General features: G+C 36.9%; 1 protein-coding gene across 8 annotated transcripts in view; it reads right to left on the reverse strand.

Moving 5' to 3' along the window:
- Positions 1-16,242, reverse strand: part of FAM118B (family with sequence similarity 118 member B) — a 47,747-nt gene that overhangs the window by 14,089 nt on the left and 17,416 nt on the right. For 5 of the 8 annotated variants that reach the window (XM_074321285.1, XM_074321283.1, XM_019710429.2 and 2 more), the window contains exons 1-3: positions 8,620-8,732; positions 7,547-7,639; positions 3,638-3,890 (exon numbers count right to left, since the gene is read on the reverse strand). In XM_074321285.1, coding sequence (XP_074177386.1) covers positions 3,638-3,890; positions 7,547-7,639; positions 8,620-8,630 — 357 coding nt within the window. In that variant the 5' untranslated portion in view covers positions 8,631-8,732. Of the gene's footprint in view, positions 1-3,637; positions 3,891-7,546; positions 7,640-8,619; positions 8,733-16,242 lie in introns of those variants that run through there. The other 3 variants (XM_074321286.1, XM_074321284.1, XM_019710430.2) reach the window with 1 other exon arrangement.

A 16,242-nucleotide genomic window follows, 5' to 3' on the forward strand; every position in this document is an offset into this window, starting at 1 on the left:
TTGACTTGGAAAAAAGTCCTGGAAGTACACACTGTTCCCCAATAAAGTCCTGTTACCCTTCCCCAATAAAATCTTGAAAAAAAAAAAAAAATGAATGAAGCGAGCCTGTCATTTTGAGGAAAACAACAATTGATTGCTGCCAGTTGTCAATGATGAAATCAGAGTTTTCAAGCAAAAATCAACACTTTTTGAAAACTTTTATGAGCTTGACAGCTTCCAAACACCTTTTCGTGATGAGACTGGAAGTGATATTAATGAATGCATTTTTGATTGTGTAGTTAAACGCATCAACACCTGGAACATATGTACGCTCAGTGAACCAGTCTTTTCCAAATGATCAAAACATGATGTCACAAAATCATGCACGAGTAAAAGACTCATTCTAAGTGCAAGATGGATCAATGGAATTTATTTAATACATTAGAATAGGAAAAGTTCAAATTTCATTATTACCATTAATAAGGACAAAATTAGATCTCAGATTCCATATTGCTCTTAATCTTTAGGAAGCCACCACTTCCTGAATTTTTGGTGTAGTATCAACAAAGAATATCTACAATTACCAAAAAAGACTTAAAATACTTCGCTCTTTTTCAACTATGTAACTATGACAACTGATTTTTTTCCATATATTTAAACCAAACCAACACTGATATAACAGACTGACTATAAAAAGCAGATATGAGAATCCAACTGTTTTCTATTAAGCCAGGTATTAAAGAGATTTGCAAAAATGTGAAATACAACCACTCTTCTCAGGAATTTATTTTTGTTTTGGAAAATAGAATTATTTTTCATAAACATTTATGTTAACATATAATAGATTTATTATTGTTGCTTTAAAATAAATATTTTAAAAATTTCTGTTTTAATTTTTAATAGTGAGTACTGATAAATACAACCCACATAAACAAAAGCTGCTTGAGAGTCTCAATCATTTTTTAGATGTAAGGGAGTATGGAGACCAAAAAGTTTAATAATTGCTACTCTATTGGAACTGACATTATTCCACAACTTTCCAGTTAATAATAAATTATCCACAGATAATGTGTGATTCCAGTTTGATGTATTTGGTTGGTACACATTTATTGACACCGACTTTAAACCTTCTCATTACTTTCAATCATAACTAGCCCAAACTAGCAAAGTTATGTTTTCTATTTTCAGGAGACTGTTTGAATGGATTAATGAGGGCCACTGCCAAGGTGACAGGGTGGCACAGCAACACTGCAGTTTGAAACAGGACTTCTTCACCTTCACTAGTCTTCCTGGACTGAGACAGTACTTTTTCCCCACAAGCTCTTTCTTTTCTTTCTTTTTCCCCCCCAGAAAAATAACATTTTTATTAATAAACTGGCTGAAACACCTCTTTAATACTTTTCCCTTACATTTTTTGGCTATATAGTCTTGAATTATCTTTCATATGACAATAATTTTGTAAATTTTTTGGACATTAAAAAAAAGTGTTTTCTTTCCTCCTTGCTCTCAAGTGTACTTTATCAGATATTAAATAGGCCCTCTCACTTTCTATTGATGAGTGTTTGAATCATACACCTTTTCCATCCTTTTAACATTATTTTTAACGGCTTTGAGATATGATGCACTTTAAATATACACAATTCCCCTATTTGATGCGTACAATTCAATGATTATTTGTAGATTCACAGACATGTGCAACTGGCACCACAGTCAATTTAAGAACATTTTTATCATCTCAAAAAGAAACCCCATACCCTTTAACTATCACCCTCTGCCCTCCATTGCTGCTCCAGCCCTAGGCAACTACTTTCTGTCTAACAGATTTCCCTGTCCTGGACATTTCCTACCAATGGGATCATCTAATACGTTGTCTTTTATAACTGGCTTCCACTTAGCATAATGGATTCACTCATGTTGCAGCACGTATCTGTACTTAATTCCTTTTTATTGTCAAGTAATGGTCTATTGTGTGAATGTGCCACATTTTGTTTATCCACTTGACAGCTGATGGACATTTTGGTTATTTCCACCTTTTGGCTATTATGCTATAATGCTATAAACATTCATTTATACGTTTTTGGATGAACACAGGTTTTCATCTCTCTTGGGTATGTATCTAGAAGTGGATGTTGGGTCATATACTAACTCTATACTAATTGTTTGAGGAACTGCCAGACTGTGCGGAAGTTCCTCAAACAATTGTCTGCACTGTTTTGCAGTCCCAGCAGTGTGTGCAGGTTCCAACTTCTCCACGTGTTTGCCAATACTTATTAACTGACTTTTTGAGTTTACTCATCCTAGTGGTATCTCACATGGTTTCTATGTACATTTTTCTAATAACTAACGATGTTGAGCATCTTTTCATGTACTTATTGGCCATTTGTATATCTTCCTTGGAGAAATGTCTATTCAAATCCTTTGCCACTTTTAAATTGGATTATTGGCCTTTTTATTGCAAAGTTGCAACAGTTCTTTATGTAGCCTGGATAATACACCCTTATCAGATTTATGAATTGCTAATATTTTTTCCCATTCTGAAGCTACCTTTTCATTTCTTGGTAGTGTTCTTTGACCCTAACAGGTTTTAACTTTGGTGAAGTGTTTTATCTCTTTTTTCCTTTGTTACATGTGCTTTTGGTGTCATGTTTAAAAAATGACTCCTAGATCCAAGGTCATGAAACTTTAATCCTATGTTTTCTTCTAAGAGTTTTACAGTTTTAGCTCTTATATTTAAGCCTTTAATCCATTTTGAGTTAATTTTTGTATGTGGTGTGAGGTGGAGGCCCCAGGAGCTCTTTAAAGCCTATTAATTCTTTACATTGTTCTAGGTTAGTAACAGTTTATATCAATTAAGAGGAAGTAAAAGGCCCTAAGTTTCTAAAATGAGGCATGAACCAGAAGGAAATTACTTTTAAATACCTATTTTTTAAGGAATAAGAGTTACATATTTTTTTTCAAGTGCATTTGACTTACTAAGATTTAGAATATGCTTTGGCTACTCTATTATTTCCAGATATTTCTTAAGCAAATCCTGATTTTTAAGACATTTTTACGATAAAACAAGACAAGGAGGCCTTTTAGCTATTAGGGAATTGGTATCCAATTCAGTTTGATAAAGCAAGATGGGGAGGAGGGTTATCACTTTGTGAGGGATATAAACGTCTAACTATTACATTGTTTTATACACCTGAAACTAATAATAATAAAAGAAAAGCAAGACAGAATTCCTTATAAATATTTGGAGTGATTGCCTTTAAAAGGAACATTAAAAGCTTGTGTTGCTTCATCCATAAAATGATAAGAATTATCTGTAATCTTTCTGAGGTTCCCTAAAAGGAATGGCTGCCAGTGAACACAGCTTTTATAGTAGTGGGTACAGAATAAAGTAAATTCAAAATGCAATGCTAATGGAACAGTGGTTTCATTTATGTACACATAAAGGCCTCATATCTCTCTCCCCCCTCCACCCTTGCACCCCTCTGTCTCTCTCCCTCTCCCTGAAATGGAGTCAAGATGACTACCCTGAACAGGTCCATAAACAGACATTTTACAGAAGAGGTAAATGCTATGCAAATCTACACGCTACAAATGAATATCCTGATTACATTCAGCATGTATGTGATGGGTTTTAGGAAATTTCAAATGGCAGAGTACTCACAGGAGAGAGTTTCTGGATAAGGTCATGGGCGACGTGGACAAGATTCTTGTCTTCATGGAGACATTTCTGAAATTTTTTGCTCTCCTCATCTTCTAGAAGATCAAACTCAATGGCAGCATCCAGTAAGGCCTGAATTAACCCCTTCCAGGATTTCAGAGCTGGAACCTGAGGTGCGACTGCAGCACTAATGCCTGTTCCAATCACCAGAACCAGTTCCCGAGGCTTCTTAGTTTTTAAGCTTGGAAGCAGCTTCCTGAAAAAGTCCAACAAATGAGAGGATGTGGAACATCCAATGGATATGAGGCACAGGGAGAGATTGTCTAACCATAGTGTTCAGCTATAACTTTTATAGCTGCAAAGATGATAAATGCCAGTTTCTGACACCTCTCCAAAGTAGCTTAATCAAAAAGACCAAAATATTGTGCCAGCGCTTGCTGAAAAACAAAGTAATAAATCTATTTCAGGAATCCTAAAAAGTAATCTTAAAATCAAGTTTTCTCCTTCATGGTCCTCTCAATCTAAGAAAACCCACTAATATTAGGAAAAGGTCCAATTATATCAAGGCTCGGATGACTTTTGCTAACTAAGTTGTATTTGAAACCAAGAACGTGTTTGATTTGGATTCCTGAGAGAATAGAACGCCATACAAATTAAATTGCTATTGCTGAGAAACATAAAGCAGGAGATGAAAGACCAATAAAAAAATGTAAGCTCAAATTTTGTGAACACGATTAAAATAGAGCATGACTAAAATTGAGGGGGAGATAGTCAAACACATGGGAAAAAGTCTGCCTTTGGTTTGTTCCAGATATCCTCAGACCAAAAAGAAACAAAAAGTAGCCAAGAGAATTCTGAAAACACAGGAGCCTCACCAACCTAAATAAACAAAGAAATACATACTCAACAGATATGATGAAAAATGAAAAACATTCCTTTCTTACCAGGACAAACACAGACAGAATTCTGTCCTAAAGCTTCTATGTGAGGGCCCATGAGCACAGGTTTTTGTGTTTTGCTTCCCCACCCCCTTATTCTGGAGACTATATTAAAATCTGTTTGAAACATATTTATTTAATTTTTGCTGCATGTTTTTTCTCAAGAAACTGCCTTTTTCTACCTTTTGTCCAAATAATAAAATGAAGAGAAACAGGACCAGCATTTTGGCGTTAACTCAAGAACGAACAGTACTTTTAGCCGTGGGAAACCTGGCTTTGGGAAAAACCTCTAGAATTGCCTTCCTCATTACCAGCTCCTGCATTCAGTCATTCAACAAATACGAAAAATGTATAAAGTACCAGACACTACAGTTGCTACTAATGATGTATTTATGAACAGAATGGAGTTCCTAATCTCCAAAGTCTAGTCTACTGGAAAAGACTAATAACGGATATTAGAAGCAAATGAAAAATGAGTTTCAGTTCAAGGGAATCAAGATAGTGAAGCATACACAAATATAAACTCAGAAAATGTCCAGAAGGGTTCATAAGAACTGTAAATCATGGTTAACTGTGAGGATTGGGGAGAAAAAGGATTTTTACTTTTCACCTGATTGTGCTGTACTATTTGAATTTTTTACCGCATACATTATAGAGTTGAGGTACAATTTTCCTAATTTAAGACTTCCAGTTAAAAAAGGAAATATTTAACAGTTGTGTTTCATTTCTGGTTCTTCCTAACACCACTAAAATAATAGTAATTTTTTTAGAAGGCATGAGTTCATGAAAAGCACAACAGGAAAAGATGAGGGCCTAGAACAGAGGTCAACACAATTTTAGAAATTGTAAAGTAAGAGCAGATTCTCTCTGCAGGAGCTTGGGATTGTCCAGGTACATCTGAAGGCGGAGGGGCAGGTGGGGCCGAAACAGGGGAATTCACTGCAAGGCTGTACTAAGCAGTCAGAGCTCTCAGACTAGAGGCTTGCCTTCCAGAAAGGGTGAGCCAGAGGGTTCTGAATTTGAGAACACTCTGAACAGCTTGGAGGGCGGGGTAAGTAAAAGTCTGCATATGAAATACAAGACTCTCCCCTCCTCTCTTCCCCCAGAAGAAGACTCCCACACACTGGTAGTCAACCTTATACCTGCACCCCATCCCCCATTCAGTCAGCAGATGAGAAGATTCCTCTTTGGGGAAAATGGCCAGCACCAGAGAGAAGACTCCCAGCTGCTGATCGGTGGGCGTTCCTCAGCTGGAGAGCCTGTCCCACACTTGATACCCACAGTGAAGCCTATCCGCAACCAAGCCCCTTATGCACTTGTCCAATTGGTTTTGTAGGGTATTCTCCTAAATATGAGCAGACAAATAAGGGTCAACTCAAATTAGGGCAAAGCCGCAAACCTGAGAGTGTCACCAAAACAACCAGTAGATAGAATGGAACTTGGGAGGAAATGAGACAATAAAGGAAAGAAAAAAATTGAAAAGAAAACAATGACATCTTCATATAGACTTTTTTTTTTTAAAATGGCATCTATGAAACATGAACAGATGCTATAAAAAGAAATGGGCAAACAAAGATTTCTTGGCAATTGAAAATATGTAACAGAAATTAAAAATTCATGAAATTGGAAGATAAAACTGAAAAAAAATCTCAGAAAGCAGAATTATAAAAACACGACAGAAAAGTATAAGAAAATTAGAGACTTAATCTAGAAAGTCCAATGTCTGAATACCAAGAGTTCTACAAAGACAGAATAGAGAAAAGCTGTAGAAATGTCAGGTTACTGAGAATAAAATAAATCCTTACAAGCTTCTAATGAGAGAAAAATAAGACGTCACGTGATACAAGGGACTGGGAATCAGAATAGAGTGGCTATTATGGCAGGTACACGGCGATGTTAGCAGAGAATGAGCAACGGCTTCAGAATGCTAAGGAAAACGATTTGCTACCTAAAATTCGACACTCAGCCAAATCATCAAATGAATGTAAGTGTATGATGAAGACATCTTCAGGTGGCTCCAAAAGCTTTTCTCCTATGCATCCTCCCTGAAAAAGCTAATGAGGACATTCTTCAGCACAATGAAGGTGTACACCAAAGAAGAAGACCTGAGATCCAGGAAACAGGGGCCAACACAGGAGAGACGTAAAAGGAATTCTCGGGGTGATGGGCAAGGAAAACAGCAAAACCAGCTGAGAGCAACTGTCCAGAGCAGAGTGTCGTCCATAAAACACATGTAACTAGCAAATTGATGTGTGTCAGCATATCAAGGAGACTGACGCTTCTGTCACAGAGTCTGAAGATAAATTGATAGGTACACAGAAAACAAAGCAAACAAACCCCCAAAAAATGAGACAATTTTTAATAACTTGGAGAGAAAAATTGACAAGAAATGTAATAACAACACATACTCATTTCATCTATGAATACTATTTATACAGTCACATAATGTAAATATTAAAAACCGATTTAACCAAAAAATGTGATCTAAAACATATATATGATGTGGAGGGGGAGGAGCAGTGTGGGGGAGGGTCCACGAGAGCAAGCCTAATTCTACCGTCTCTAATTGGAAATACATAAAACCAAAACACTAAAATATAGCAATATATACACAGTACTTAGAAATATGGATGTAAATATTAGAGAAACATATAAAAAGTTGAAAGTGATTGTCTCTGAGGAGCAATGAAGCCATTGCTCATTCTCTGCTAACATCTCCGTGTACCTGCCATAATAGCTACTCTATTCTGATTTCCAGTCCCTTGTATCACGTGACGTCTTATTTTTCTCTCATTAGTACTCTCTTCAAGTACTGACTTTTAAAATTATGTACATTCATGACCTTGATAAAAAATAAAAATAAAATCCAAAATAAAAACAATTTTTATATACAGGTCAATATTAATTAGTGAAAACAACCGGGGTGTAGGGCCAGTTCATTATCTTTTGTTACCTACCACCTTCCCCTGTTTACCTGGGCTTTTTGGTGGGGGGTGCGCCATCACTGAAGAATCCAAAAATCTCGTCTATATCAGAGGCCTGGCTCCCTGTAGAAGCCATCCAGTTTCTAAAATAGATTAAACACCATGGACCACAATTAGATCTGTAAAATGTACCATTCAAAATAGCACATACATTAAACAGTTTTAATAAGCTGTACACTCTAAAAGTGTTCTAGAGGTATCCCCTGCTTAACAGAAATTCATTAATTAATGAGCAACCCGGACTTAAGGAATTAAATTCATCTAACAAAGTAACCTCAAAATTATGACTTTGCTGCTTCATACTGCCATCTTGCTTCTGTTCCTGACGGTTGCCGCCCCTCCAACCCCCTGCCAAAAAACCCCCCACACCAACTCATATCAATTACTGGCCATCATTTTATGGAACCTAAGAAATACCTGTTACTTTCCATGAGACAGGCTTGGGGAAGACTCAGGAGGATAAAACGACTCACAGATAAACGTGCTAATAGCCCCCAATTACCCATTTACTATCAGCTAGAAAAAAAAAAATCACTGGGTCAAGAACAATCAACTCTCATTTACTGATTGTTATACATTCCTTGGTGCTGGGCGATTGTGTCCTCATAGGCAATGAGACATGTCTCTCTACCTAAACACAGAGTGGTCTCAGAGACACTGTGATAAACGGGAAAGGTATCAAGCAGAGATATACGGAATATGACCAATTATGTTCAAGTGATGAGGTAACTAGCAAAAGTAAAAGAACTATTGTGAATTAGAATGAGAACTATAAAGAGAAGTTTTAATTGCTCGAAATTTTAGTAAACTTGCTAAATTTAAGGACCATTAATTCTAAAACAGCAATATTTCAAACAGTATGTGTATACACACAATACAGAAGACAATATGTATGACTAGAGTTTGGGGGATTTTACTATCTTCCATGGTCAAATTTAGAAAGAATGGAATTACTAACAATTATGTGAAGTTTACTGTTTTATTAGAAAGCTTTCTTTACTAAAACATTTTTAAAAGTTTGCTGGTTTAATTTCTCTGGTACATAGAAGGCTCAGTTCCTCACCTCATATGCATCACACACAATGGAATTCTTCTTTAATACCGTAATCATTAGGAATACAGGAGTCACAGAAATGAGTTAGGAAGTAGGCTGTCTTTCTCGTCAAATCTTTGATTCTGTCGGTGAGAAATTTGGGGCTCAGAGAAGACAGCTGAATTATTTAACTCAGTAAACCTTGTCTTAATAATCATCTGAGATACTTGTTAAAAGTGTATGTCCTTAAAAACAGTCCATTAATTTAAAAGACAGTGTATGTTTCTGGGCTCTAATCGAAAATTACTGAACCAGAATCTTCAGGGGATTCTTACGAGGCAAATAGGAAACACCTAAATGAAATCAAACAGCCCAACTCTTTCGCTAAATGTAGGACACAGACTAGGCATACTATATGCTGTCCTCCCTTCCTTTAAGTGTACACATCATTTATTACAGTCTAACAGCTTCCCAGGTTTGCTAATATCAACGGTCAGGAGTTAATCACCATTAAAAGACTGAGTCTTATATTAATTTTTGCTCCAAAAGACGCATTAGAGCTGATGGTCCGGCTAGGTCTTATTTTCGGGGAAACATGTTATGAAGGTTTAATTTCTGTGAAGTAATTTCCTACTCTAAAGTCTATGCTCTCAATTGGAGAAGTAGTGGTAGAAGATGGTTACTTCTACCACATAAAGAACAACCCATCAGTTTGGGAATATTTTTTAAAAGTACACAATGAAAAGTGTGCATGCTTGTGCTCTTTCCTTAAACATGGTTCTATAAACCCATCGTGTGAACAAATTACACCCATGTAAAAACTACTGTGTATTGAGAAAGATGAAAATAAAATATACAGGGAAGTAATTTAATGTTTATTAAGTTTTGGAAACGGACATCTTCAGAATTAAATGCTTAATTCAGCCACTAAACCAGCATTTTATTTAACAAACTCTTTTATAGTGCTTATCACATGCCAGGCACTATTTATAAATATTAACTCATGTAATCACCGTAACTGTATGAAGTGCTTTTATTATCCTATTTTAGAGACGAGAAAACTGAGACACAGAAAGGCTGGGTGTCTCAGAATTCAAACCATGGCGGTCTGCCTCCCAAGTCCATGCTCTCAACTACACTATTACCATCTAAAGACGTTCTTCAAGTATTAGCTTCTCAGCTTTGTTTTTAATCTATAGTTCAAAACTATCAAAAAAGGAAGCTGCTGCATTCTGGAGAGCACATTTACTTGAAATAATTCTGTGTACTGCATAACAGCTGGTACGTGACCAGGCACTCTGCTGATGCAATCACGGAGTCCCTTACGTTCAGAAGCTGAAACACATAGCTTTTCTGGAGACGAGGCTGCTGGCCACTGCCTACCATCACCACTCCTCCACCAGAACCCCACATCGGTCCTACCATTTTCTCCTGGAAAATATGCAAGGTCGTTTTCACTGGTCAATTCTTGGTCTCTACTCCTGAATACTAACTTTCTGATTTTTCTCTTTACAGAGTCAACTGTTCTGAAGGTCCACTTCATCTATATAATTTAAGAGAATTACATATGATCAATAGCTCCTGACAAGTTGTTACTGGAACGTTTTGGGTCCTCTTATTTAGGAACTGAATGAGAAGTAATTCAATATTTTACATAATATCTGATCATATACAGTCACCCGGTTTTCTAACCAGTAACATCTTTTCTTCAGTCTAAAGGATGTTTCATGTGATACAATCTCTTATGCACACCCTGGTGGCTTCTAAGCATCAACCACATCTTATTCCTTCTAGAGTATTGGTTCAGGAAAAAAAAAATCCACCTTAGCGTTTTACCCTAAACAACATGCAGTTACTGCTAAAGAGCTTCCAAGCTAATCGTGAAAATCTTACACGGAATTCCTAACATGTACCAACTACATGACACATTAATTTCTTTAAGTGACCACTATTTGAGTTTTCATTTTAGTGGGGCATGCTATGTATAGCAGAGATGGAAAAAGGTTTTCTGCCACAAGAAAACAAAGGCAATTATCTGTGGCAGTGTCTTCATTACTCTGATTACTGCTAAGCCACTCAGAAATCCTTCAAGGTCAACAGAGTTCAGCAAAATAAGAGTCAGATACTTGGTAAATGCTGAGAAAAGTTAACAGCAACCTCATTAACAAATGTTTGAAGGCCTAAGTCTTCATGTAAGATAGGACAGTTACACTTTGAAACCTATCAGTTTGGCAGGAAATAGAATGCTTGTATCTGGTGGATGAAAAAGGGGAAAAAAATCAAGGCAAGTGTTCTAGGAAAAATCCATTAAGAAACACGGGGGGAAAAAAAGACAGAAAAGAAACTGGTTACACAAATATAATAAGTTTTAGCAAACTAGAGGACTTGTGGATTTGAAACATCGAAGACTCCCAGTAGCCCCTGCTTTCGTGGCATCTTGGTGCCAGCAAAGATGGCAAAATCTGATGCCTTTTTCCTCCTAAGAATCAGTGAGGTCCCACAGCCTGAGTTCCTCATGCTGATCTATGTATCTCTCCGTCTGCTTCCACTGTGTAGTCTTCAGCTCAGACATCTGACAGGCCAGAAGGAACACAGAATTCACACTGGTGTATGTGTGGGTGGAATAAAATGACAAGAGAGTAAGTTCTAATGATGGCATTTTTGCCTGGAAGTAAAAGGCAAAAATGAATAGCTTAAGAAGGAGGTACATTTCTTGCTTCAAAAGCTCCCCCTTCTTCTATTTTAAAAAATAGAACAGTGACTGGAATAAAGACTGCTTACTTCTCCAGCGTAAACACAGAAAAGGGTTAACTTCATTTATTTAAGGGAGAAAGACAGTCACCCTCTGACATGGAAGAAATCAAACCCCTCTAATTGTGGCTTTTGGACTAATTCCAACACATCTAGTTTTTAGCAACGAGGAGGGCAGGGAGGAAGGAAAAGATCGCCAGCACAGGGGACTATATGAGCGCCAAACAAGCTCCCTGACAAGTAACAAATAAAATAAAATAGTTGACTCGGGTAGTTGATGAATTCAGTTCTACAGTGTAGACTGTGGCCATTCCTATCAGAACAAATTTTCCATTTTCTGCCTTCTAATGTGCACAAAAAGATGGAACTGAAAGACAGGAATTACACCTCAACATGCTAGGATCTGATTCCTCTGAGTGTACCCCAGTCCTGAAGTATTTCCTCAACTGCTGGTTAACTCAATCTGCTCTTACTTTTACCCCGAAATTGTATGTGCCTCACACACTCTTACCTTCTGCTGGGTAAGATCTGTATCACATTCATTTCCTGAAAACTTGCTTGAACGTCATCACTGATAAAATGCTACATTGATAACCACATATTCCTGGCATTTTACCAGCAAACAATGACCCACATATGAACGTGACAGTGACCTCACCACAGTAAGGATTGAGAGGCATAACCTCAAGTCCCAGAAAGCCTTTTAACTCAAGTCCCAAAATAAACCACACTGGTATTCCAAGTTCAAGAGCTCAGATGTTGCTTATATTAGTTATTTTTACTTACAAAACCAAAGTAACACATCACGTATAGGGAACTGAACTGTTTCAAGAAGGAATGATGGAACACCCAAATTAAAATCCGATTTGAATTAGAAATTGGTGACAGAAGTTGATGTTTTTACTGTACCAAGAATGAGAACTTTGTCACTGCTTTCCCTCCTGTGAAACTTCTGAGAAGGTATACCCTGAAAACAATGACACATGTTGCTAAGAAAGGAGACTTCAAAAATACTAAAAAATATTTATTTTCCATGTATCAAGTAGTACGATCATACAATTTCATCACAAATGACACAGGTTATTCATTCAAAATGAGATTAAGTAAATTTTCAAGGCCAAGATTTTGTGTTCTAGTGAGTCCTTAAAAACCAAATTCCTCCTATTAAGACAATATGAGTTACGTATGGCGATACCTTCAACTACTTGCTTTTCATGCCAACAGAATACAAAGAATATGCTGTGTACAAATACAGACTCATCCAACTCTGGGCGATCCCAGAAAATGTCATCACTGTAGAGGAGCTCTCTATGAAGTGAAACTTGACAAGTCTTAAAGAAGGGAAGACTTTTGTCATGATAAAAATAAAAATGTTTAGTAAGAATCTCCCTAATTTCCCGCCCTTTTCACTTGCTTGAGGATTTCTGACTTAAACAGTACTGAGTTTACAACTAGAAAAAAAGGTATTTTGACAACACGAAGCTTGGCAAATGTTATGATTAAAAGCTGCGAGTATAGCGAATGGTAATTGTGATTAAGTGAATTCACTGTCAATGCCAGGTGACACATCTCAGAGGTCCCCGAATTGTGGCCATGTACTCCAAACCCCATTAACAGCAAAACGAAGGACAGAATTTAAGAGATATACAAAGATGTTTTACAATTATTCTTAGAGTTAACTAAAAGGAAAATAAATAAAATACTCTGTAAAATTAAGATAAACAAAAATAAATCACTCAAGTCTAATTTATTCATTACTTTCAAGTTCACGTTCAAGTGCACAATACCTTAAACAGATATAACATACAAAATAATTGAATAGATACCCATCTTAGGTTCTTAATTATGTTTCAAACTCAGTTATCAGGATATCCAATAGAGAGGGATTCAAGAATAAGCTTCCTTTTATTTAGTGTATTCAAATTCTTTTTTAATTTTGTCATTCAACATCTATTAAATATCTACTAAATGCTAGGCTCTTGACCTTACCACTGAGCATGGCAATGGAACTGGATTTCCTTTTGAAGAAAAAGGGGGTGGACTACTTAATTTGGGGGTGAGTCATATGCAGTCCTACCTAAAGGAAGAAAAGTCCTGGCAAATTTTTCAAGGGCCCTTCTAACTCACAGTTATATGAGCCATACCATTTTCCTCTTTTATTGTGAGAACAAAGTAGAATGTTTTGCTGAGAAAGTCAAAAGACCCATGCTTCTCAGCATTGTCTTGTGTGATCTTACCCAAGCTTCAACCTCATGGAAAACTACTCTAGAAGAAGCAATGAATAGCAATTCACAGATAGAACTCCAACATGAAACAACCGTGACACATTAGGAAAGGAACAGAGGAGAAAGAAGTTTAAGAAACTACAAGAGGATACTCCATGAAAAATAAAATTCAGAAACAACATGGGAAAAGACTAGTTATGGGCAAGGATAGCTGGAAAGCTCTAGTGATCTCACTGGATAAACTGAGCCTGGTTCCTTATAAAGAGCACTGTGCACCTGCAACCAAGATGATACTGAAGATACAGACCCACACAGTGTGCTCGATATGCACATGACTGGCCATATTCTACTGCGTCTATCAGTCATTGAATAGGGTCTTATGAAAGCAGTGTGCTGGATTTAGATTGGAAACTTAAGAAATACATGCAAAATTTCACCGAGTCAAAGAACAGAAAATGCAGACCACCAATAAAAACGTTAAAAGGATTTAGAGCTACTGAGCTTGAAAGAGCTAAGGGAGGTAACAAAACCTGCTCTTAAAGGACAGTTCACCTGACTGAGCCCAATCTTCACCCATCACCGCTCCTCTTAGAGATGAATGCATTTGGCATCTTGGCCCGTCCTCTGTTGTAAAACAAAACTTGGGAGATCTACAAATTGGAATGGTAAAATTTTCAGTTTTTACTAAATGCGAGATCTTCCAAGCATGCGATCTAGTATCAGTTTATTTATAGAAAAAAGAGATTTTTGCTTGTTTAGCTGCTTTTTGACATGGGTTGAAGAAACTTCTGTGTTACCTGAAATTACCTAATTGAAGTTAAGACAGGAGTCTGTGTGTTCATAGGTAACCATCTGCAGAACATTCATGGGATGGAAATTCTTTGCCTAATTATTCATTTGTTTTGGCTGATGAACTTCCTAAAACTGACTGAGGAGACCATTCCTAGAAAGCTGAGGGACTCCATTCCCCTCCTCTGGACACACTGGCCTCTTCCCTGTCTCTCAGTCAGGCCTCGTCCCCTCTGGTCTTGGGGCCTTTCTTTTTACTGGCTGTTCCTTCTACCCAGCATGCTCTTTCCCCAGGTATCTACACAAGGTTCCCAGCCTTTGCTCAAATCATACCTTCTCAGTGATGCTACCGTGTTTCCCCGCAAATAAGACCTGGCCGGACAATCAGCTCTAATGCGTCTTTTGGAGCAAAAATTAATATAAGACCTGGTATTATATTTATTACTTATATTACACCTGGTCGTATATTATAGTAAAATAAGACCAGGTCTTATATTAATTTTTGCTCCAAAAAAACGCATTAGAGCTGATTGTCCGGCCAGGTCTTATTTGCGGGGAAACTCGGTATTCTGACCACCCTATTTTAAACTGCAACCTCCCCAACACTGCATTAACTGTTTTACTTTTTATTTCATAGCATGTACCATCCTCTAATACACTAATTACATCAGTAATACAATAAAGATACTAATTATGTTTATTATTTGTCACTAGACTCCTCCCACTGCAATGCAAGCTCCTCAAAAGTAGGGATCTTTGTTTAGTTCAGAAGGTATCCTAAGACCCTAGAACAGTGCTTGCACATAACAGGTTTTCAAATATTTATTGAATGAACTAACTCAAATGCAAGATGTTACTCGTGATCGGAATTAAAAGAAATTTAATGTGCAACACAGAAAGCATTTCCTATTAAAAGAAACATACTATCACCACTTTTACCGTAGTAAGGAGCCTAAAAGACCACTTAAAAAAAGTAGAACAAATGGGAAAAGACAAATTCCTGTGCAAGTTGTATACAGAGTAAATCAACATTCAGACTAAAATTTTTCAGATATGCCAACAGTCACAGCAGTGAGTAAAGGTAATCTGATTCCAGCAGGCAGAAGAAGGATTTCAGACTTAAGGTTTCAAGAGTACCCTCTCACACTCACTGAACATTTGTATATATAAATCATTTTATTTTTATAACTCAAGTTTCTGATATCTAAGATGTAAACTGATTTTTAAGGGTGGATTCTTAAGGCAAGAACTCTTTCTGGCAAATGACTCAAGAACATCAGTATTTAAGGCTAAGAAAGTAGTTTCTTGTGTTTTATATATTAAATCTAAAATACAACTAAAAGAAAAGTTTATATAGCAGCAAAAGGGATTTCAGCACACAAATTGGATTAAGTCATGGTTTAAAATCATTCAACGGTTTCTGACTGTGTTTAATAAAATTAAACTCATCATGGCTACAAGAACCAGGCATGATCTGGCATCTTCAAACCACTTTACAACATACCACCCAGAACTCTCCCTCATTCACCAGGCTCTAGAGCCACACAGAACACAACACAAACTTTCCTGGCTGACACACACAATTTGACTTAGAGTGACATATTCTACAAGAGCCTCTCCCCCCATCTCATCCTTGAGGTCTCAGCTTACACGTTACTTTCCGTAGTCTGGTTATCCACCGACATCACCCAAGTGCCGCATTTACATTTTAGCTCCTTGTTTGCATCTCTTAACATTTGCAATTATTAGCATCTCCCATAAGAGTAAGAGCTCTTTTAAAACAAGTAAATGTTTGTCTATTTCAATCATGTCCCCAGCCCCAGCAGTTTCTGTTATACATAAGTGTTGACACAGTGTAGTGAATATTCAAATATCTGCTGACTGAATG

Source organism: Rhinolophus sinicus, linkage group LG16 (assembly GCF_036562045.2).
Source record: "Rhinolophus sinicus isolate RSC01 linkage group LG16, ASM3656204v1, whole genome shotgun sequence".
NCBI classification, from domain to species: domain Eukaryota; kingdom Metazoa; phylum Chordata; class Mammalia; order Chiroptera; family Rhinolophidae; genus Rhinolophus; species Rhinolophus sinicus.